The 23,839-nt window shown below is 31.0% G+C and overlaps 3 protein-coding genes across 3 annotated transcripts; 2 read left to right on the top strand and 1 right to left on the bottom strand.

Moving 5' to 3' along the window:
- Positions 1-2,077: 2,077 nt before the first annotated feature.
- On the top strand, positions 2,078-4,238 carry HAM4 (GRAS family transcription factor). The gene has a single exon (XM_068611349.2). It carries the CDS (start codon positions 2,394-2,396, stop codon positions 3,945-3,947), a length of 1,554 nt encoding a protein of 517 aa, XP_068467450.1. The 5' UTR covers positions 2,078-2,393; the 3' UTR covers positions 3,948-4,238.
- A 5,138-nt stretch (positions 4,239-9,376) lies between these two features.
- Positions 9,377-13,635, top strand: HVA22K (HVA22-like protein K). Its single transcript, XM_068611348.2, has 9 exons — positions 9,377-9,417; positions 9,497-9,599; positions 9,882-9,940; positions 10,026-10,123; positions 11,629-11,680; positions 11,918-11,981; positions 12,772-12,867; positions 13,092-13,164; positions 13,245-13,635. Exons 2-9 carry the CDS (start codon positions 9,567-9,569, stop codon positions 13,355-13,357), a joined length of 588 nt encoding a protein of 195 aa, XP_068467449.1. The 5' UTR covers positions 9,377-9,417; positions 9,497-9,566; the 3' UTR covers positions 13,358-13,635.
- A 6,128-nt stretch (positions 13,636-19,763) lies between these two features.
- Positions 19,764-21,839, bottom strand: HB40 (homeobox protein 40). The gene is made up of 3 exons (XM_068611346.2): positions 21,622-21,839; positions 21,220-21,539; positions 19,764-20,149 (listed from the first exon to the last, which is right to left on the bottom strand). Exons 1-3 carry the CDS (start codon positions 21,710-21,712, stop codon positions 19,907-19,909), a joined length of 654 nt encoding a protein of 217 aa, XP_068467447.1. The 5' UTR covers positions 21,713-21,839; the 3' UTR covers positions 19,764-19,906.
- Between the last annotated feature and the right edge of the window lie 2,000 nt (positions 21,840-23,839).

Genomic DNA, 23,839 nt, shown 5'->3' with positions numbered 1-23,839 from the left:
AAAACTTTCCGCAACCCTTACAAAGTAGTTAATGATGGACCTTTACCAACACTTTTCTTTTTTTTGGGGTATAAATAAAGAGTTAAAGATGAGTGGTGGTATGCTTTGTCTTGGGGCCCATTTAGAACTTTTGTGGGACCCAAATTATAGAAAGCACGACTTAAGTAGCTGCTTTAAGCCTTTAACGCCCACTATTTGACTCTTTTGTCGTTTTACAGTTGAAACATCCTTTGCCATATATAAAGGAAGGGGACCCTCCTTTTCTAGATACGTGAAAATAAATCCACTCAATCATCTTTAGTTGGGTGCTGTTGTTTAAGTAAAACAAAATAACTATAATCACTTTTATTTTTCAACTTCTTTCTTTCTTCATTCATTTAAAATACATCGCTGATGCCAATACTTCACGTTTTATTCTATTTTTTAAGAAATGCATATCAAACTTTGCCCCTTGAACTTTATTGAGATTATAGAAACTTGGTAGCGTAAAATGAAAATAAATATATGTTTTTATTGGGTTTATAGTCGAACCTTCTGATATGTTGAATTCGAGTTGTTGGTGAAGACTGATGTTCTTATTAAAGAATTGTAGAGTTTTATCATTAAATGTCGAGTGGAAATCTATTTGCACAAGACTCTTTAACGTTTAATTACACATGAGTAGTAAGTGATCAAGTATTAAGTGAGTAATAAATATTTTCCGAGTTTATATTTATAAGTGTTAGAGTCAATGACGTGTTTTAATAACGGTATAGATAGGATGTCGAGTTTTACCTATACATCTTGAATTTCATAGTTACTTTTAAGTATTTATAACTACTCTAAATGATCATCAATGACTTTTATGATATTACATCGATGATTACTATTCATATTATGTAATCGATATTAACAACTCATATTTCATGGGTGAGATAGTATAAATAACATCTTAAATATTTAAGAAATTATTTTTATATGCAAAAATATGAAAATAGTTATATTATCAATCAATTAACATAATTTTTTAACTAATTATTGTATAGGTAACTAATGACATTGTACATGAAAATTCATACGTAGTTGTCTTTTTTTTAAGTTTTCATGTAAAAAATAGTTATTTTCCTTAAAAGAAAACAACATTTTTTAAGAATTTGGTTGAAGCAAATATTCCTCACTCTCTTCTCTTTTCTTAATCTCAAGACCATCTCCTTTAAGTTTTAAAAAAGTATTTTCAAGTCATTTTTTAGTTTAATGATAGTTTTTTTTATATATATATTATCAGTAAATGAAAACCCATGTCGATATAATTTATAAATATTCATTATAAAAATTAATAAACTTATTTTAATGATAGTTTGGTATACTTACTATTTAAATTTAACTTGTGATTGAATGAAAGTATAAAATCATTTTATAATATTTTGGCGTTGTCTATTTTCTTAAAACAAAGCATAACACCTTACTATCACCTTATTTCACGAATAAACATTATATGCAAAAAATTTAACATTTTCTATGTCCAACTTGAAGTAAAATTCTAATTTTATTATAATAATTAGCTTCAAATTTTAAATATTGAAACGATTTTGTTTTATTTTAATTAAAAACAATACTTTAATACCTAATTTTTGTCGTAAAGAAATTCCAATTAGCTTCGTGTCTTGGACTTCGTACATTTGGGTTGATTTTGAAAGGTGATTGGACATAACTAATTTTTAGGGGTCTTCTCCAAAGAAATAGTTACAGTTTACTTGGAATTGATGGATAATTTTCGTCCACAAAACATTACGTGTAACTACAGACACCAACGAGCCAGAGTCAAAGCTTATATAGGAGATAGCTACATCGCTAACACGAGTTTTTAACCTACTCATGGAGGTTTGTGCTCTCAAGCTCAACCAAAGAAAATAATATCTAAAAGGGTCACGGTGATAAAAACAACTAAATTGCGTGTGATTTTTATTTTTTAAATAAATTAAATTTTCAAATTAAATAATTTTGATTATATAATTAATAAAAAATATTTCAGCAGAGAAAATAGTGGAATTAGATTACATGAATCAAAACTATAAACAAAATATTGTGAGTCCATTGTTGATAGAGAAGGGTCAAACATGGTGATATGAGTGATACAGTTAGATGGGTAACTAGGTCTCTCTCTTTATATATATACATATATATTTGAAGGCATGGGAAGGCATATAGATGACATGAGCAAAAACGAAAAGAAGTAACCCTACCCCTTTACATGCACACAAGCAAAGATAAAAGGGCCACAGTGATAACAACCAAAAGCCCCTCTTCTCCTTCTCACACTCCACTTTCAAGCTTCAACAATTCCTCTTCTCCATCATTCACATCACAGAGCACAAGGTCACTCCACAACACCTTCTGTTAGTCCTCACCAAGCGATGAGAGTTCCCGTTCCCTCATCTCCACAGACTAACCCCAAACCCACTAATAACGTAGTCCGTACCATTGCCCTTCCCAACCTCAACACCACGGGCCTCTGCTACGAGCCCACCTCCGTCCTCGACCTGTGCCGAAGCCCCAGCCCGGGCTCCGAAAAGCCCACCGACCACACAGTTGTTGTGACGGACTCCCAGGATTGTCTGGACCTGGACGACCATGCGTTGCACAACTTGGATTGGGACTCCATCATGAAGGACTTGGGCTTACACGACGACTCAGGTGCTCACCTTCTGAAGACGATTCCACATCCCGACAACAACAACAACCCATGCGATGACTTCACAATCGCACCTTTCGAACACGCGCTTGAATTCTCCACTCTCTCCGACATCTACTCCAACCAAAACCTCGCCTTCGATTTTAACCACCTGGTTCACGACTTCAGCAACCACCATCACAACAACGGCTTCGATTTCATCGAAGAGCTCATCCGCGCCGCGGATTGCTTCGACACCAAGCAATTACACGTGGCACAAGTGATATTGGAGCGGCTCAATCAGCGGCTACGATCACCCGTTGGAAAACCTCTCCAACGCGCGGCGTTTTACTTCAAAGAAGCTCTCCAGTCTCTTCTCTCCGGTTCGAACCGGACGCCCAGGATTTCCTCGCTGGTGGAAATCGTGCATGGCATCAGAACCTTCAAGGCCTTCTCCGGAATCTCGCCGATCCCAATGTTCTCGATCTTCACCACCAACCAGGTGGTTCTCGATCACGCTGCGTGCTCCTTCATGCATGTCATCGATTTCGACATCGGCCTCGGCATCCAATACGCTTCTCTCATGAAGGAGATAGCGGAGAAGTCCACGGACTCGCCGCTTCTCCGAATCACCGCCGTCGTTCCCGAAGAGTACGCCGTGGAGAGCACGCTGGTCCGGGAAAACCTGGCGCAGTTTGCTCTAGAACTCAGGATCCGCATCGAGGTCGACTTCGTGCCGCTCCGAACCTTCGAGACGCTCTCCTTCAAGGCGGTGAAGCTCGTCGACGGCGAGAGCACCACCGTGCTGCTTTCGCCAGTGATTTTCCGCCACCTCGGAAATGCTGCCGCGTTCTTGGCCGACTTGCGGAGGGTCTCTCCCAGTGTGGTGGTTTTTGTGGATGGAGAGGGGTGGGCGGATATGGCCACAGCAGCGGCCTCGTCGTTCCGACGCGGCGTGGTGAGCAGTTTGGAGTACTACTCAATGATGCTGGAGTCGCTGGATGCGTCGACGGCTGGGGGAGGAGGGGAGTGGGTGAGGAGAATCGAGATGATGCAGCTGCGACCGAAGATTTTGGCGGCGGTGGAGAGTTCGTGGCGGCGGATGCCGCCATGGAGGGAGGCCTTTTACGGCGCCGGAATGAGGGCAGTTCAGTTGAGTCAGTTCGCAGATTTCCAAGCAGAGTGCTTGTTGGCGAAGTCGCAAATCAGAGGGTTCCACGTGGAGAAACGTCAGAACGAACTGGTGCTATTCTGGCATGACCGGGCCATGGTTTCCTCGTCAGCATGGCGGTTTTAGAAGACAGTAAATTGTTATTGGGAGAGAGGATGATTATGAAATATTAAACTACCACTAATGAGTAGTACTATTGCAATAATATTGTTACTTATTACATTTCAATTTCCAAGTGATTATGATGGAAAATGTAGGTATCTTTGGCAAAAGAAAAAAAGTGATGAACGTGTATTTATTCTGGACCATTTTGTTATCTTCTAAAGTTGGAGGGGGACGTTGTCTTTCTTTGTTGGGCTCTTGTTATCCTCTTCAACTTTACTCATTTTCCAATCAAAGAGGGCTCTTTCTATGCCAGATTACATGGTTCTTTGACTTCTTTCTATCTTTTATTCCTCCTCGTTTTCGAAATGATAAATTAAAGGTTTATATGACCAGCATATTCAATTACGATTATTAGTTCGTCATCCACCTTTTTTCTTCTTCTTCTTCTCTTTTCTCTGTCAAATATGTTCTCAATGCCAAACTGACGTGACACCATATATATGTCAATGACAAAGAACATTCATATTCTCTCTCTATATGTATATGCATGTATCTATAGGGCACTACAGGTGAAAGCATCTTCAATATATATAGAAAAAGCAAAGGGGGTGCCCATAGCCTAAAATGCTTATTATGTTTTGAGACAGAGATAACGTTTCGTAAAGCACGTATTGTTACTTGTAAATTCTGGTTATCTTCTGTAATACAGAAAAGCATAGTGAACATGAGAGACAATCACTTTACCATGCATGCTTCTTGTTCGTTCTGAAATGGATCTTGTTCCTTCCTACCAGCTTTGGACGATGGTTTTGATGAAATGGGGATGTTAGGAATTCCTTGTTTGATAAATTTTCATGCGTGCTACATGAAAATTGGTAGACTGTGAGGTGGAGTAATCGTTTTGGAGACGACTTTGGTGAACTTATCGCCAGAGAATCGTGAGATATGATTGTTCATGCCGAGTGTTCAAATCTCCTACAACTGACTTGAGAGTAGATAGTAAGAAGAACTTAGTGAATCTACTTATATTTTCTCTTGTAAAAATTATAGTTTCACACACTAAAAAAAAAGTTTTAATAGAGGTTATTTAGTGGAGATTAATATAACCTTAAGAATTGATTTAATTAATGGAGTTTTTTTCTAAAACCTCAAAATAACGGAGATTTTTTAACCTTAGTTAAATTCCAAAGGTTTATTCTAAAACCTCAGTAAAATAACAGAGGTTTTTTTAACCTTTATTAATTTTCAAAGGTTTATTTTAAAACCTCCGCAAAATATCGAAGGTTTTTTTAACCTTCGTTAATTTCCAAAGGTTTATTTTAAAACCTCCACAAAATAACGAAAATAAAAAAAGGTTTTTTTTAACCTTTGTTAATTTACAAAGGTTTATTTTAAAACCTCCATAAAATAACAAAGATTTTTTTAACCTTCGTTAATTTCCAAAGGTTTATTTTAAAACCTTCGTTAAATTCTAAATATTTATTCTAAAATCTCATCAAAATAATAGAGTTTTTTAATTTTTTTTAAGTGTCAAAAGTTTATTGTAAAACATCAATAAAATATTTTATATTTTCTCAATTCTTAATAAATAGATATAATTAAATTTTTTAGTGAGTTTAGCCTAAACTGGTATATATATTTAAATATGCTTTGAACTTAGGTCTTAGAGGTTGATTCATTAATTGAAGTTAGAAGGCACTTCATTAATTGAAATTATTATTCAATTCTTAAAGATTGTTTTTATGAATTTCAATAAGTAAAAATAAGTTGTTTGTGAAGTGACATTAACTTATCACATATATACATCATCATAATTTATTTTTTGGTTACATTTGCAGTATCAAATTTTGAAGAATCAGACACTGGAAACTATTCATTATAATAATATTAATAATAATATTTATAATAATATTAATAATAATATTTATAATAATATTTATAATAATATTAATAATAATATTTATAATAATATTAATAATAATATTTATAATAATATTAATAACAATATTAATAATAATATTTATAATAATATTTATAATAATATTTAAAATAATATTAATAATAATATTTAAAATAATATTAATAATAATATTTATAATAATATTAATAATAATATTTATAATAATATTTATAATAATATTAATAATAATGTTAATATAATATTAATATGTATAAATTATGTTAATAATAATAAGTAAAATTAAAATTGATAATATGATCAAAGAACTTCTCTGGTCTAGTGGTTAACCTTTCCCTCCTTACCGGAAGGATTTGGGTGATGCACTTTCTTTGCAATATTAACTTAGTAAAAAAATTAAAATATTTTGTAAATATCTCTATTGAAAATGTAAAAATGTGGTTAAAAGTATTTAGAAATATTAAGTAATATTTTGAAATATTACTAAATCATATTAATAATATTTTCTTTAATTTAGTAATATTTTTTATGTTATTTATTAATATCTTGATGTTATATAAAAATGTTTTAATTATAAAAATGTTTTCATGTAAACATATGAAGACTCTGTAGACATGTCCTCATTGAATGTATTCCTTTTGACACTGCTAGAGTAAGGGAGAGTGATTTACAACTCTCATTAACATTGAATATCTTCCAAAAATTAATTGTTATAAACCATTGCATAAATTATAGACTTCATTTAAAAAAATATTATTTTGCAGCAAAACAAAATTCAAGTTGTGGCCAAAAAATTCTTTTCAATTGCAACAAAATTCAACCTACTTGAAAAAAAAAATAACATTTATAGACTTTTTAGGAATATTTAGGATCTTTTAGATTGGTTAGTAGTCATAGATGCAAATGACATAACATTACGTCTCACTTAAAAAAATAATATTTATATTACTAGCCATAACTATTACACAGAAGTAACACAAATCAATATTTAATGAGGTATATTTTACTTTTATGACTATTAATAATAACGTGATCAATCTCACGAGTCAAATATTTCAAATTTTCAATGATCAATCTCAATTCTCTAAAAATAAAATCTAACAAATATAAAACAATGAACAACATTCATTCTCAAACTATATTAGTTTATTTTATTGTTTTGCTAAGTTTTATGTTACATTAGATTTTTTTTGTAGAATTTTTTGTTGAAAATATTTAGCTTATATTGTATAAATATGTGGGTTTATATTTTCAAGTTCTTGTTTTTAACCCAAAACCAATTAAATTAAAGAAAAAAAAATCTGAAATTTATATCGATCACATTTATGTTTGACCATGCATTGGTTGATGCAATTTTTTAAACATTTTTATTTACATCGTCCGCATCAATATGAAACTTTTACTTAACATAATTAACCTTAAATATCCTACTTTAATTTTTTTTACGAAGATTTTGTTTTTATAAACTTCTCCATAAATATTTTTTAAAAGATAAAAGTTGAAATAATTTTTTTTTATAAATTAAAAATCAGGTTATATTTAAACTGATAATGTAAGTAAATTTCTATGTAAATTAATTTATATTTAAACCAATTAAAGTAGTTGATTTCTTTTATTTTTTTCTTCTTAAAAATAAATTTCTCCAAACATTTCCACTTTAATTATTAATAAGAAAGGTTTCATATGGTCTCATTAATATTGTAAACTCCTTAAGAACATACATATGTTACTCTTTCTCTCAAAAACAGTCTCCAATTATGAAATATATACCTTTATATTCCTTCTTTAAAATATAGCTATTTGACAATATTTTATCAATATAAAAATAATAATAGCAATTTTTTCAAAATTTGTATGTTTATTACTATTATATTAGTAAAAATAATTATTAAGTTATTTTTTTTTAAAATGACGTCAATACATAATTACGATATACCTAGCAGGCATTATGCAAAGTCGTTGCAAAAGACGTATAGACAAACACTTTTTTTAACAAGATCAATTATTATCCATAATGTTTTACTGCTAGCCGAAAAAAATAATTTATTGAAAGAAATTTGGTTATTTTGAGATTTTTTTAATATTTTAAAAATAAATATTTTTTGTAAAATTTAATAACAATCTTTCATACCATTATATGCAACTTTCTTTTTTGATTTAGTATAAAAATATCAAGATAAAAATAATCTTGTAAAAATTCTCCAATATGTTAAGTGAGCTATATTAATTTAGACATGTTCACCGTATTTATTATATACTTTAAGAACATGTTTATTGTTTGTCAAGAAAAATTAAAATTACATGTAATTCCAAAATTTAGCTTTGAATTTACAACAATCAAATTAAAGAAAAAAAACAAAATAAGGTCATCAGTGAAGATTAACTATATAAAATACCAAACCGAGTGACGAAATTTCAATTTTATTTACTGAAATAAAATAGAAACTGTTAATATGTGTCATGCTATACTTGAATTTTGCCTCTCAAAAAAAAATTCTCCCCGCGATGAGACGTTGTCAGAAGACCTGCATTATTTGTTGGGCCGAAGTGTGTTATTTAACTGGGTTGGCCCTATTTTAGATGGGTGTTTCTTCTTGTATACCTACACTTTTCTTTCGCACCCCTACGTTGAAATATTAAAATTATCATTGACAGTTTTGGTGATTTTAGAGTAGAGGTTCCGAATGTTTTTCAAAATAGAGATTCCATAAGAAAGGGTGTTTCTGGAATAGGAAGATATTTCCAAAATAAGAAATCCAAGAGAAAAAAAACTATTCCAAATATTCATATAATGATTTAATTAATGGATATATCCAATTGGAATGTTAATATTTCATTAATAAGGAAAAAAGTGTAATTTACTCCCATCTTTTTTGTACCAATTAAATAGTGAACTTATTAATTCACTCAAAATTCTAAATAATAACTTATATTTTAAAATATTTTTTAATAATAAAATATTAACATAAGAATACAATTATATTCACAATAAATACATATATTTAAAACGTATTTATCTAATATCTAATATACATTTAAAAATAATTATTTAATATATATTTAAAAAATAATAGATATGCATAAATTTATCATAAAAAAAAATACCGATACAAAAATTATGTGTATTTAGTACTTAATATATATTTAAAAAATCAGATACATATAATTTTTTTATCCGTATTTGTCAGTTTTACGATAAATTTGTGTGTATATGCTATTTCTTAAATATAATAGAATAACTGTTTATTTCCCTTAATATTAAATATAAATATATGATAAAAATAAAAAAAATATGAATATTATTATTTTTAAAAATATTTTTATATTAAAAATTATTTTTGTATTAACACTTTAATTTTATATTAAGCAGCTTACAAGAAATTAAAAAACTAATAAATTTATAAATAATGTCTTCAAAATACATCTCTTATTTTTCGAAATGTATATTCTAAATTACGTTTTTTGTATTTTAAATTATATATTTTTGAATATAAATTTTAAAAGATAAAATTGGAATTTTAAAAGATATGAGGTGCGGTTTCAAATCTGGGGGTACATTTTTTTAGTTTATTCGTATGTGTCTCTGCCTCTCTCCAATTTCATTTGCTGGTTCATGTTTTTGTTTTTTTATTGACGGTTAACATTAAAACAGAAGCATATAAAGTATGGATTGATTTACCTAGCACGTCCGCAGCGAAGGGAATGGTGCATTGGGAACTATAATGGATCTCCTCGGATCAAACATAACAAGCGAAGTTCGTTCTTCTTCTCTCTGATTTAATTTTCGTTCCACTTTTTCTTTTCTCTTCTTTTCTTTTCGTTTCTTTTCTTTCTAGGGTTTTGATTCTGCGTCCAACTGCCACCAAATTCTTCGTTTCAATTACCTCTTACTATTACAGATTGCAAATAAAATACGATTTTGCTAATTGCTTGTATCAATGAAATTTGAGATATATTAATCATCAAAATTGTTGGTGAACTTTTTGTTTGTCATGAATGCTTAAGTTATTGATGTATGTGTGAACGATTTGGTCCAGGTTGGACTCCGTCTACTCCTTTGTCCTCTTGGTTCCAACGTCGTAATTCGAACAGCATGGTGAGATATTTTCATTTTTAGCAGTTATGATTTGAAGGAGGTATTTGGTCAAATTTGTTGTTTTACGGGTGATCTGTTTTGGCAGTTGTAGTGTTGGAGTTGCTTTGCCTGTGTACTCTACTTTCAAGGCAATAGAAAGTAAAGATCAAAGTGCTCAACAGAGGTGTCTTCTCTACTGGGCGGGTACGAATTTGCCTAACCTTTTTATTTTCTGTTTTGACCTCCGATTAGCAACCGTATATTAGACATTAAAATATAGACAAAAAAGAGAAACTATACTCCGAGGCTGCCATCGTGTATCCAGTTCTGTGTTTAGGGGAATCTGCCAGAGTTACTACATTGCCCATGGCTGAAAAGGTTTCGTGAGGTTTCTCGTTTAAAAAATTTAGAAGAAAAAAAGTTAAAAACTTACCACCTCAAACATTCTAGTACTACTATCTTGTATTTTTTTTCTTGCCTGATGACTACACTTAAAAGCAAATGTGGAGCCATTTCTTGAAAAATACTACATAGCGAGACTATAGGATGTACTTATGCTGAGTAAATCTGTTTAGTTGTACATGACAGAATAAAATCAGTTATCTTTTAATATTTGTTAGATTGAGTTCATGATTTTATAGTATTTTATCATGTGTTTTATATAGAATAAATATTTGTTTATATGATTAAATTTCATAGTTCATAATAAATAACACTTTTGAATTTATAGTTTGGATTTACAATAAATCATTTCAATTGCGATATAAGATTAAGATATACAGGAAAAAGAGATTAATAAAATTTTATGCCCTCCTTCTTTTATGCATATTGTACTGTTTGTTATTGGACTTGCTATAACTTGTTGCTGATTTGAAGAAGAGAGTAGGAACCCAACCCAATGTACTAATTGATATATTAGAAGAGGAAAATTAGATCATAAAACCGAGCTTTGATTCTTACCCTTAAGTATTATAGCTTCCTACAGCCAGCACAGCACATCCTATTCTGATGACAACCAATTTCTGTTGAACTCGAGTTTCAATGTTGGAATAGAAAGGGGTTTAGGATTGTTGGATTGTATCAAGAATGGTAAGCTTAAACTATAATGCCAGACTATATTTAAACGTGCATATAAATAACAGTAACAAGGAACCTAATAACACAGCAGCCTAACAACAACAACAGCTGCCTAATAACTTAGCACACAGAAGTAACAACTTGAAAAGAAAAAAAGAGATATAAGGCAACAGTGTCCTATTGGAATGAAGAAGCACAAGGGTAGAGAGTGAAGCACAAACAGCTAACAAAGAGGGAACAATATGATGTCAGTTATGAAAGAGAGCAGAACAAAGGTTAGGAAAGGGTTGGATGCATGGGAAGAGAGGGGGACCTAGAGCCCATAGGCAGAGTTAGTCCATTATTGCTTAGGCACACCAATTAAGCACAAAATATGCTGAATGTTTTTTCCAGCACTGGACTTGATTGCATGACCCAACCTGCTCAATTCATGAGAATGGTGTGTATTTTGGACAAAACTCCAATGACCGAATGCCTTAGAGCAATGATCTGGATGCTCCATATGCGTATGACCCTGCGTGACATGTGACTCTTGGGAAGGAAAAAACTTGTTGGATCTAGATCAAATGAACATAAAGCACATTATATTATATTAATTGTGATTCTTTTTCTCCTTTTTTTTATTTTTTCAGCCTACGGTTCGTTCAGCCTTGTTGAAGTGTTCACAGACAAGCTTATTTCATGGTATAGTTTGATCACTTCATAATCCATCAATTGGGTTGTTGTATATACCCTCTTTGATTTCAGAGTTCTAGCTTTATTTTTTTCTCAGTGTGTGATACACTACCTTCTTGTGACAAGATTCTATCTCCATTTTTTTTGTTATTCTTTTATGGTTGTTAGTGTTATATGCATCTGGATTATTAGTAATTGCAGACTCATAATGGACTAAATCACTTGTAATTTTAATTATTTTTGCAGGTGTCCAATGTACTATCACCTGAAGTTTGCATTTCTTGTCTGGCTTCAACTTCCTTCCACCAGTGTGAGTTCCATAAAATTAGATTGGCTCTATGTTTTTGACCCATCTGTAACTGTATTTTCCTTTTATGTCTCCTGTGCTATTTTTTCCCTTAGTTCTCATCCTATTTTTCTTAATTTGCTTTTACTTCTACCATGATTTGGTCATGTATCTCCATATTTCAAAACAAATCTGCAGTTTTTATAAGCATGTCATTTTCTTTGCCAGAGTTGATTTTCTTTTTTAATTTTCTTCTGCTAGGCATGTGGTGTTGTTTTTTTCTAAGCAAGTGAGAGCAACATGATTTGGAAAAAGCTATATCACCATTTATTAGGGAGGCAAAAGAGACATCTAATGTATAAAACTACTGAATTGCATTTGAAGTTGGGCAGAAAAGTTTTGACATGAAACTGCTTAAATCTAATAGTGTAAGCTAGGGGCGTGAATTTTGCTACATGTACAAAGTTCAATGTTTTTAATATCCTTACTAATTGTTTGTTAAATTGTAATTGTGCATTTAGATGAAGCTCTGATGTTATTTTTAGACAGCATATTGTCAGTTTGCTCTTGCCATATTCTTAATCATAAATTAATTCATAGATTTATAATCTTTTGTCTACTGTAATTTCTTGGAGGAATTTCCCTTTTAAGTTATTACCAATTTTTTTATCCTCCATCTTCCGATTTTGTATTTGTTTGTTGTTATTTATGTCACTACGTTTCCTTATATAATATGTTTTATGGTTGACAATTTGTCTCTTCGATGCCTCTATACTGTTATTTTATTTTGCTGAAAACTACTTGCTTCAAACAGGGAGCAAAGCAATTATATGCGAACCACTTGCGCCCCTTCTTGTTGAGGCATCAAGCGCGAGTTGATCAAGTGTTGGGTTTTACATATTGTGAAGTGGTATGTCTAGTACACCGCTAGTTACTTGATTAAGAAGAATCTCATGATCTAGTAAAATTGCGTGTTTACATTCCAGTTTCCAAATATCAAATTTATTGGTGTCTATCTGTTAAGAGCTTGTAAAGGGGAACTTTTTTCTGACTCCTCTTTCAAATATAGCGATAATTTTCACCTTTTGTGAACGACTGTATTTAACCGTGGAATTTGACTTGTTACACATGCAGATCAAACTGGTCAATTCATACCAAGCAGAGCTCAAGCTTGTCAAGAGCATGGTAGTAAAGATTACCGGATCAGGTGAAACATTTTGTTTCTACCCTTTGCAATTTCTGCTTCTTATTACCCATTTATGTTACTAAACTACAAATTGAATGCAGCGGAAAAACTGCTGAGAGGCACTGATGAATCAGATAGATCGCAGCAACATAGTTCTGCTGAAGACCCTGCGGTGCCCTCTGATACTGAACCTGACCAAGACCATAATCACTGATTAGTGCTGTCCCCAGAAGACCCCATGAACTGCGTGGTGTAAGAGAGACTAGACTTCTTAATTAGTTTTTTTAAGGTAATCAATATCAGCAATCTTTGAGTTTAGGATAAACCGGGACAATTGTTGTTCAGTGTAACATTAAAGAAACTTTTTTGTATATTAATTATGTAAAAAAATGTTTTTCGACACTATCAAAGGACCTTAGTTGGTAATGCTTATGTAAATATGATATCTATTGGTATAACTAATTAAAAAATTTAGACGAATTACATTTTAAATCTTCTTAAATTGTTTTAATATTATCTTAAAATTTTGTTGATTATGCCTATAAATATTATATGCATGAATAATTTTTCTTGCAATAAAAGGGTATAGCGTCGATACCAAAGGTGATAATCTACATTAGCTCATTATGCTGCCACCAAAACTATTAACCAATCTATAGATTATAAAAGGAGTTTTTTTCCTAACAGTAATTCTTTTCTAAAATCACTTATAGTACCTCTTCCCTGTGGAATAAAACGTACTGCCACATTGGAAGAAGTCGCAAGTCTAGAATCCAGACCTGTTACAACCTGCACTTTCATTGCGGAATACGGCACTAATGTTTCTGAGATCAGAATGGTCATTAAAATGGAAATTACTTTGATGGTATTTGCATTCGTCAAGACATTCTCTGAAGCTTTTCTCTGAGTGATCGATTCTTACTTTCTAGCAACTCAACCACTCAGCCTGGTTGGAACAAGAAACGTAGGACACATCCGATGTTGTAAAATTGTAGCATTAAATATAGTCAAATAAATACAGCTTTTTAGCCTCCAAACATCAAGCAGTTAAGGACCGTTCCTCAAGGACACACATGCTTGCGTAGTCTAGACCTCCTGGCTATTAATCGTTTCCTCATCTGTTTTCAGCTCATTTTCGTCCTAAAACTGTAAACGGGTTAGGGAAAAAGGAAAGTAATCAATTAGGTAAAGGAAGTAAAAGAATGAAAAGTTGCAGCAACATAATAATGAATCTGTCTATGAGAAATACAAGCAAATGTTTTTCGTGTCAACTAAAATAAGCATGAAGATGATACACTTTATTCTTTAGGAAAAACTAAGCTGGGAATCATACTTGTATCCACTGGTCACAAGTGCAACTTCACGTCACATTAAGGTTGGAGGAGAGGAGTAACAGCTCCTGAGGCAGTATATTGATTTTTTCTAATTTTTGCTGACATTGACCCAACTTGCTTTCCAAATGCTGAAGATTGAGGAATAGTACTCACAGAATTGTTTGTTCTGTGCATACCATCAAGTAGCACTGGGTCAAAACTTCCTTTTTTGTTTTGCAGCTGAATCCTACAACGAAGTACAACTCATATGAGATTTCAAGAAACATGAAGGAAAAAAATGAAGTGCTTACTTTCATTGAGAAAATTGAAGCAACAGAAAAGTAGGTGTAAAATAAGGAACCAAGTAGATTTCTGGAACGATGTTAATATTTATTAATTTACTTTAAACAATTGAGAGCAGAAGTACCGATTCTAAACGGAAAACCTGTTTGGTTAGTATTATCTCATCCCTCTGAACCACTTTTAACAGTGTTGATGAAATTTTGTAAAAAATAGAAAAAAAATGCCTTATACAGTTTAGATAATTATATCACCAGAAAAATATTTCGAACAATAGGTACGTTAGCATAGCGGGGACTTTTTGACACAGTAATTTTCCAGTGCGAAGCAAACAGATGAAGCCTTGTTTATACTTCTGGAAACTAAGTTCAATAGCATATTTTATCACATTATTATTTTGCAAATTTCACCATTCAAATTGTTTCTTTCACAGTTTAACATTATAATTTTTAAATTTGTTATATTATATCGATATATTAAATGTGTAACAATATTCTAATATATATATTTTTTTAAATGAGTTCATTTCATCACGACTTTTATAAAACAATATCTTGTTATGAACACATAATGATAAATGTGTTGAGATAAAAATGCAAGATCATGATAAGAGCAAATATTTAAAATTGATCTTGAAATGAGATAAAAAAAAATTATTTAATTTTTTTTATATAAATAAGTGATTGAAAAATTCATTTTTTATTTTGTATTAAACGTAAAAATGTTTGAAGTATAATATAAATGCATAAGGAGATAAATTTATTTCATTCATTAAAATGACCATTTGGTCCTTTTATTTTTACTAGTGTAAAACATCAATTTATGTAAATTTACAACCATTGTCTTTGGATTTATAACTATTTATAAAATAAGCCACATGAGTTATCCAACTTTTTATTATAAATTTACGTCTTCATTTCCTATATTGTAAGAAATATTTTATTCTCTCCAGTGTTTAATTTATACTTCAGTTTTCAAAATATTAATTAATTTTATGCCTTTCATGTACATTTTACTTAAATTCTGTCCTTCTAAAACTAATTATGCTCAATTCGTTAGACAATGTTTATCTTAATCTTATTTTATGTTTCTTTTTTACTTTAAAATGATAAGTTGTATAAATAAATAATTTATTTAAAAAATGGAATTCCCCTTTTTCCTCTTTGTGTCAAATTATGAGAGTGGGAATAATATATGCAAAAAATTAAATTATTTCTTAAAGTAAAATAAAGCTATTAAAAAATAATTCAATTGATAATTTTTAACTTCAATTTTAAATTATTTTTTAAGTTCTGTGAAAGTTAAGTAAAATAGGACCTTTTTAAAAATAAATAGGATGGAAAAAAAAATCAATGAGATTGAAGTGAAATTTAGTAATTAAAAAGAAAGTCCCATTTTACATATAAGAGATTTCTTTTTGCACTACCATACTTTCCATTTATACCATTATAAATATGAAAAAATGATTTTTAGAATGAGAAATTTGAAAACTATTTATTACATGAAAAAAAAATCAAATTACATAATCCAAATTTCAGACTGCGCAATTCATAAACTTTTTTATTTTTAAATTGTGAAATTCAAAAATCATATTTTACATGAAAAAAAAATTTCCAAATTATAAAATTTGGAAGACATTCTTTATTATTATTTTTCCATGTAATCTAAAAACATTTTAAATTATATAATTCAGTAAACTTTCTTCTTTGAATCCATTCAAACATGGCGCAATGTATAAACAAAGTGACGACAAAGAAAAAATACACACATGGAAATTGCAGAAAGAAATTACGTATATATAGTAGGTCCCGTCTCAACCAGCTAGATGGCAATTGCTTCCTGCACCATATCACTGCACCCACAGGAAAAAACCGAAAATATCCATAAAAAAATGGGGTGCATATAAAATTACATTCCAGACTTCATTTTCCAAAACACAATAATCTCTTTTAGATAAATTTTTTTGAAATGTATTATTTTCAGTTCCGGATTTTTTTATCCGGAATGGAATTTTAATTTTTTTTTCTGGATTTTTATATCCGAAACACAAAGTCTCTTCCAAATTTATTTTTTTGGAATGCAATTATTTTCAATTCTTGATTTTTATTTCCGGAATAAAGGATATTTTTGGAATTTTTGAAATTATGTTGGATGCAGGTTCAAAAGTGTTGGGTTCAAAAGTGTTGGGTGCAGGGAGCATTTGCCCAGCTAGATTTAGCTAAGCCCATTATAAGAGCCCAATATATAATAAGATTGGGCCATTTATAAAAAATTGATAATCTTTTTTATAACATCTACTGCAACAGGAAATTATAATCTTCAAATCAAAGCTGGTTTCTCTTTTATACATGTAGTAAAAAAAAAAATTATAAATACAAACTACAATTGTGTGTATTAAATTTTATATCAGACAACATTTTATTATTTATGAATTTGGTTCATTAGTGTCTCACGACTTCGCCTTGAATTAATCTGAATTAACAAAAAAGTAAGCAAAATATTATATAGGATAAAGAAAGTAATTAATTAAATGCAAGTAAATAATTCATTTTTAAATTAGTATTTAAAGTTTCAATTTAATTCAAATATAAATTAGCTTGAACAATAAAAAATTCACTGCATTCGTCTACTTATAGAAATAATTTTTTCATGGATTATTAGAAGGTTGATTTTAAATGTACATGTCATTCCGTCCACATTATATATGAAATAAAAAAGCATCTAAAAATAATCCATCTGCATCGGTCCTACGTTAGCAGTGTGGGCTTAAATAAAAATATCTTAAACAAATTTAAAATATGGTTTATAAATTATAAAATAATAATAATTAATGGACATCAAAGTAAACTGGATATGGCGTGCTTAAATTCTTTTGCAAAATAATATAAAATAAGATATTTTATAATTTAAAATTATATTATGTATGAGTTAAAATCATTATTTTGAAAAAATTAATTAGAAAACTTCTATGAATAAATTAATTCGTAAACTAATTTTATCTTACAAAGAACTTTTTGTTGTAAAAATACTTTTGGAGAAATTATTTCTAACACACCTTGTACATGCAAGATTTTACTTCTCAATTTCACATATTTAATGAATTTAAATAAAGATTTATGTATGTAGGAGTGTACTGGACACTATAAGAAAATCATGAAATAGAAACCAATTTTTAGAGACCAAAATAATTAGCTACAATAGAAACTAAAATAAAGACCATTTTATAAACTAAAAAAAAATTGGTTTCTAAATTAATTTCTATTATTTTCTATTATTGTTAAATAGTTTCTAAATTGGTATCTAATTAGCAACTAAGGTTTTAACTACCAATTATTTAGTTTCTAAATTTGGTAGCAAAAACTTTGGTTGCTAATTAGATACCAATTTAGAAACTATTTAACAATAATAGAAACTAATTTAGAAACCAAATTTCTTTTTAGCTTCTAAAATGGTCTCTAATTTAGTTACTATTGCAACTAATTATTTTGATTTCTACAAATTAGTTTTTATTTCATGATTTTCTTGTAGTGGAAATACACATCAACATTAAAGAAGTTGGCTAGCAAACATGTGTAAACCACATACTGCATTTATAAGTGTTAGACTATAGTTTAAATTAGCTAATGTCTATTTGATTCAAAATTAAATTATAGAAAATTAGGTTCAACTATTGATTAAGTGATTTTAAATATATATATATATATATATATATATATATATATTAATTAATATGAGTCACTATAAGAATGGTTGAAGTAAAATATGTTACAACAAAGAGTTTCAAATTACCACATTTTCTACATTTAGACATGTAACTTTCACTAATATTTGTCTTTTGGATGATTTCTCTTTTTACAATGTAGATAAGGAGAAAATTCTTACCGCCAATTGTTAGAGCATTTTTTCTTTTATTTATTGTTCATCTTATTTTCATTATCTTTAGAATTTTGTGCTTTTGCGTAAAAAAAATACCTTGTGAAGTGTCATTTTATCTCATTATTATTCTTTATTTCAAACATTTACCAATTCGACCAAGATGATAGTTAATAAGTCTTTTTGCCTTCTTCAAAATTGAGATTTTGTGTGTATAGTAACTAGCCTAATTAATCACCATGCTTTTGGTATTTTCACAAGAAAAAAAGATTCTGGTATTCTTTTTTGAGATAATAATCTCAAAGCCTATGACAGATTTGAAATTTATAATTCTTGTAAAAATAATTTTTGACATAAAAAAAAATATATTTTTTTGCCTATTTTTTCTTTCTCTCCTTACGATATTTCATTTTGAGGCAGGATAAAATTTTCAACCAACTCATGAACATCATTATCTTGTTCTATTGCCTCCCTAAGATCCAAAGATTTAAAATAGTTAATCATGTTTGCTGTCCATAACTCATAATTGGTGGTGAACTCAATGTCTAAGTATCTCCCTCCATTTGTATTCCTCTCAACTCACTATCCCTTAAAGATAAAGGCTTTTGGTATCAATTTGTTGTTGAAATAAGACCGAATAAATTAAAAGAAGGAGAAGGTGTAAAGTATAATCGAAGAGAATCATTTATAGTTTATTGATTTGTTTACTTAACAGAACTAGAAACTAATTCAATATCATAATATCCTTTGTAAGTATAAATATTGATAAACTATAACGAGATCTTCAACAACTAAAAAAATATAAAAGAATTGAATATAAAAAACAACGTTGATAAATGCATGCAAGCAACGTTTTATGTAAGGGGAAAACGAAAGAAAGAAAGAAATATTGGGGAACGGGAACGGTGAATAGTTAATATTTTCCTCTGTTATAGAAACGATGAAGAGTTTGTCTTTATTCTTTGATTTTATTTGCATGAGTATTAACTTCTTTGTCCTAAAGAACAATGAAAAGCAGCAGAGGCGAGCTCAATTATTATTCTGTTGTAAAATTAAGAAACACAGGGAACCACTATGTCTTCATAGCTGACACGAACCAACGTTGCAACGAAGGGAGATATACACTAGCACCAGTTTTGGTCAAAATGCAAATTATTATGTTAATGGATACTTTCCAATTCCAAACCATAGTCAAGCAAACACACTTAGCTACCTAGCTAGGAACAATATACATTGGATCATTCACATTATCTACAATATTCTAAACTCCTATTGGTTTACACATACAGATTAATCCATTCCAAGGCGTTCATGCACTGAGTCTCGGGCCCGTACAATACATCATCATCATATCCATCAACTCCAAACACCCCATAAAATGGTGGGTCCACCGTCTCCATATACTGTGATTGTTGTGACTGTGACGAGCTAGGGCTGTTACTTGGAACTCTATCACCACTCTCTCGCAGCCTCTGAATCTCCTTCGCCGCCTCAGAAAGTTGATCTTTCAGCTTCAGAACCTGCAACCAAAGGTTTCACATGGAATAAGTTACTGTCATAACATCTAACCAAAGATAAAGCTCAAGGGGATCTGTTTCGGGAATATATCTAAATAAAGACACATGACATGAGAGGTATTATTCATCTGAGGCTAATGGCATTTCACGTGGGAACACATGGTACGTGTCTTCCTCATAATTGGGCCTCCAGGCCCAACGTGACTTGTCCTAATAATATTGTACGGAGCTTATCGAACAAATGGAAGAAACAGTGCCTTTTGTTGTCTACTAAGGTGGCAGTTTGCTGTTCCTTTTGTTAGTGGCTTTTCCTCTTTTCTTTGTTTTTAGTATTGGATTTTTATTTTCCCATGACTTATCTATGGCTGAGAACTCAAGTGTCACTTAGGTTTCTTCGAGCCCAGAGCTCATATGCGCACGTTCATATGGTGGGTCTTCTGCTACTTTTTTGTTTTCTTTTGTTTTTTCTCACCCTTGGGGTTCCTTTTGCTTTGCCCTGAAGAACCGGTTGCATGCGAAGACTTCTACATCTCTTTCAACATTTACGGGACTAAACTACTCCAACAAAATTCCTAAACAAATAGATAAAGAGACGACTTACGGAGTTAAAGAAAGAATAGGGAATACAAAATTGTGTAGGCCAACACAGATGTAACGTGGTGACATACAACCCGAAATTGACGTTTCTGTTTTCAGAAAAGAAAATGACACGCTGTGTGGTGCTTCTGTAACAAAGTATTGATTGGTGGAAAACAAAGATATTTCAATTTCAGACTCTCCAGGCAGCGTACTACCTCCACTTCTGCTATCAGTTTCCACAATATTAGGCCATAAAGTCATACTCTCTCTCAGTACAGTTTTTTTCTTTTTCCAAAAAAGTTTCCTAAGCACAAGAACGAATATGGGCCAATGAAATGCCTCTCGCTCGTTAATTGTGTACGATTTCTTCTTTTAAAATATACTTGCGTTCAGAATAATTTTCTACGAAAACCAAAATATATAGCCTCAAGTTATGGAAAGAAATTGAATTTTTGTTTAATATAAACGAGAAAAAGAAAAAAAAAGAGGTATACCTCGGTCTCCAATCGACATTTCTCGAGCAAGGTGGCTTCATGGGATTTTTTAAGGTTTGAGTACTCTTCTTCTAGCTTTTTGTTCTTCCAGCGAGCTCTTCTGTTTTGAAACCATACTGCAACTTGTCGAGGGTCCAAACCAAGCTCCAATGCGAGCTTGTCTTTCCTCTCAGACTCGAGTTTATGTTCATTTCCAAAGTTCTGTTCAAGTAGGTTAACTTGCTCCGCACTGAGCTTCCTCTTCTTGTTGGCTTCCGAGGCACCGTTTTCTCCTCCTTTGTTCTTCTTACTACGACGGCGTTTTGGCTTCTTACTCTCCCCTGAAAAACAATTACAGACACCAGAAGTTAAAAGTGAGGTCTATGAAGTAGCCGAGAGCAACGTTAGAGCGTGGATTCTAACCTTGTTGAGCAATTATCTGCGTGTATGGTGCATCAGCGGGGTATAACTGAGAGATGAACATCATGTGGTCTTGGAAAGGTCGATGATTCATTGTGGTATGGTGTGTTACGTTCCTAGCACACTAGCTCGATCGCTCTCCACTGGCTTCGATCTCTTTGATCTCAAAACCAGTGTGTTATGTTATTTTCTTCTCCTTAAAAAGAGGATATGTTTTTAGAGAGACAATATAGACCTTACGCATATTTATAGCTAAATGACGCCTCTTCACTTAGTTTGTGCTCAAGGATGTTGAATAATGCATTCTACCCAAATGCCCCAACTTCAACACATATTTGCAGATGTGCCATTCTGATTTTACTGTTTATTATTCAATGCTTGTCAAGACACAAGCCACACCAGCAAATAAAATACGTAGGGACGCATCACAATAGACCATAGGCAAATTATACGTACGGGGCATATAATAAGTGGTTTTCATTGTGTATTTACGAATATTTGGTACGAAAAGTATTGAATTATATATTTTAAATGGCTCTTCAAATTTAAATGCTAAATAACTATTTGTTTTATATAATAAAAAATATTTTAAACTTTTAATTATACATACACGAACGACAACTTCACCATCAACATTTAATTAGCGGCACGGTTTTCAAAACTTATAATATGTTAAAAAGGCTAAGGTGGAATGCTTAATAAATGGAAAATGAGGGAGATTCTGAATGAAGGAAGATAATTAGGTGGATAAAGAGATTGTACATTGTATGCAAAAAGGTTGAATGGTTTTGTAAAGCTTGTGTTTGTGTATAAAAGGGAAGTTATTTATTTCCTAAATAAGAGGTTTAGGAAGGAGAGAAGGTGAGAAAAATGATAATGGTGTGTGAAAAAGAAGAGAAGAGAAGAGAAGAGAAGAGATGGCACCAACCAATAACCTAACAAGGCTTTTGGAATAAAGAAAGAGGAATGGGTTGTGATCCCAAAGGTGAGCACCTGGAGCTTAATAAACAATGAAGAAAAGTTAGCCTCTGGATTTGGACATCTAAGCTATTTTTGTTGTCCAATTGGGTGGTACCCTCTCACTTCCATATAGATATATGTTTTTCCCTTAATACTAATTAAGCTCTCTAACTTTGTTGTTAAACCCATGCGTGGCTCGAGATGAGTGAACATTACCACTACCAATTAAACAACTTCCTCTCACTCTGTCTCCCCCTCCCTCTAACCTTTATTACACATGTCGTCATTGTCTACGTACTCACTCACACTAATTCTCCTTCAATTTTCTCTTTCATGAAGGAACACCAAAAAATTTAGTTATAAAAATATTTAACCATGCAATTAAACTTGGAAAGGAAATTAAGATGAGGAGAATATATACAAACATCGAGTGTCATTAATTTTAGAATGGAATGAAAAAATAGAGGAGAAAATGGAATGAAAAAATATAAATCGAATGAAATGAATCACACACACATATATATGTGTGTGTTTGGTACGCATGCAATATGTATTGGAAAGAATGCTACTATATTTTGAAAAAAGTACCTTTTTTTTTTCTTTCTGATATACGATAAAAATGACTTGATGTTATTTACATAAATAAAATGGTCTTTCCTGAACTTTTGTGCCTCGACTCATAATTCCCTGTTAATAAATTACCAAACCAACATTACAAAACTTCATTCTCAACCAAACTACGCATGGAGAACTCCAAAATCACAGTATTAAGCTTCATCGATTTTTTGTGATTACCACCACTTGTACTTATCATTAGAAATCCAAACTGAATATATATTCACAGTATTAACATACCATAATCCACATTAATATTTTTTAATCTTTTTTCAGAAAAAACGAATGCACATGGACCATGAAAAAGATGCGTCTCTTCCCTCTATAAATATCGTATCATAATCGTACATTTTAAGCACAAATGTCATATCAACATACATAAAACATTGATTAGATATAAATTATCAAAATAAAATAATTTTAACAATAATTTTGTAATAAAAGTAAATGTAAGTTTTTTTTCTCTGTTCCTTTGTCTACATGCAGCTGATCTGTGGGTTTATATTCCATAAAAATGTAAGAATCGTAAAATTGTAAATAAATGCGAGTTTGAGTTTTGTTAATAAGTGAGGTATAAATGAATTTAAAAGCTTTGTGATGTTGATGAGTGAAAGTAAAGGGTGTAAACAATAGCAGTTTTTTGTTT

Source organism: Phaseolus vulgaris, chromosome 2 (genome assembly GCF_051622355.1).
Source record: "Phaseolus vulgaris cultivar YP4 chromosome 2, ASM5162235v1, whole genome shotgun sequence".
Taxonomy (NCBI): Eukaryota; Viridiplantae; Streptophyta; class Magnoliopsida; order Fabales; family Fabaceae; genus Phaseolus; species Phaseolus vulgaris.
The sequence above is the reverse complement of the archived record's forward strand: the minus strand, read 5'-3'. Positions and strand labels throughout refer to the sequence as shown.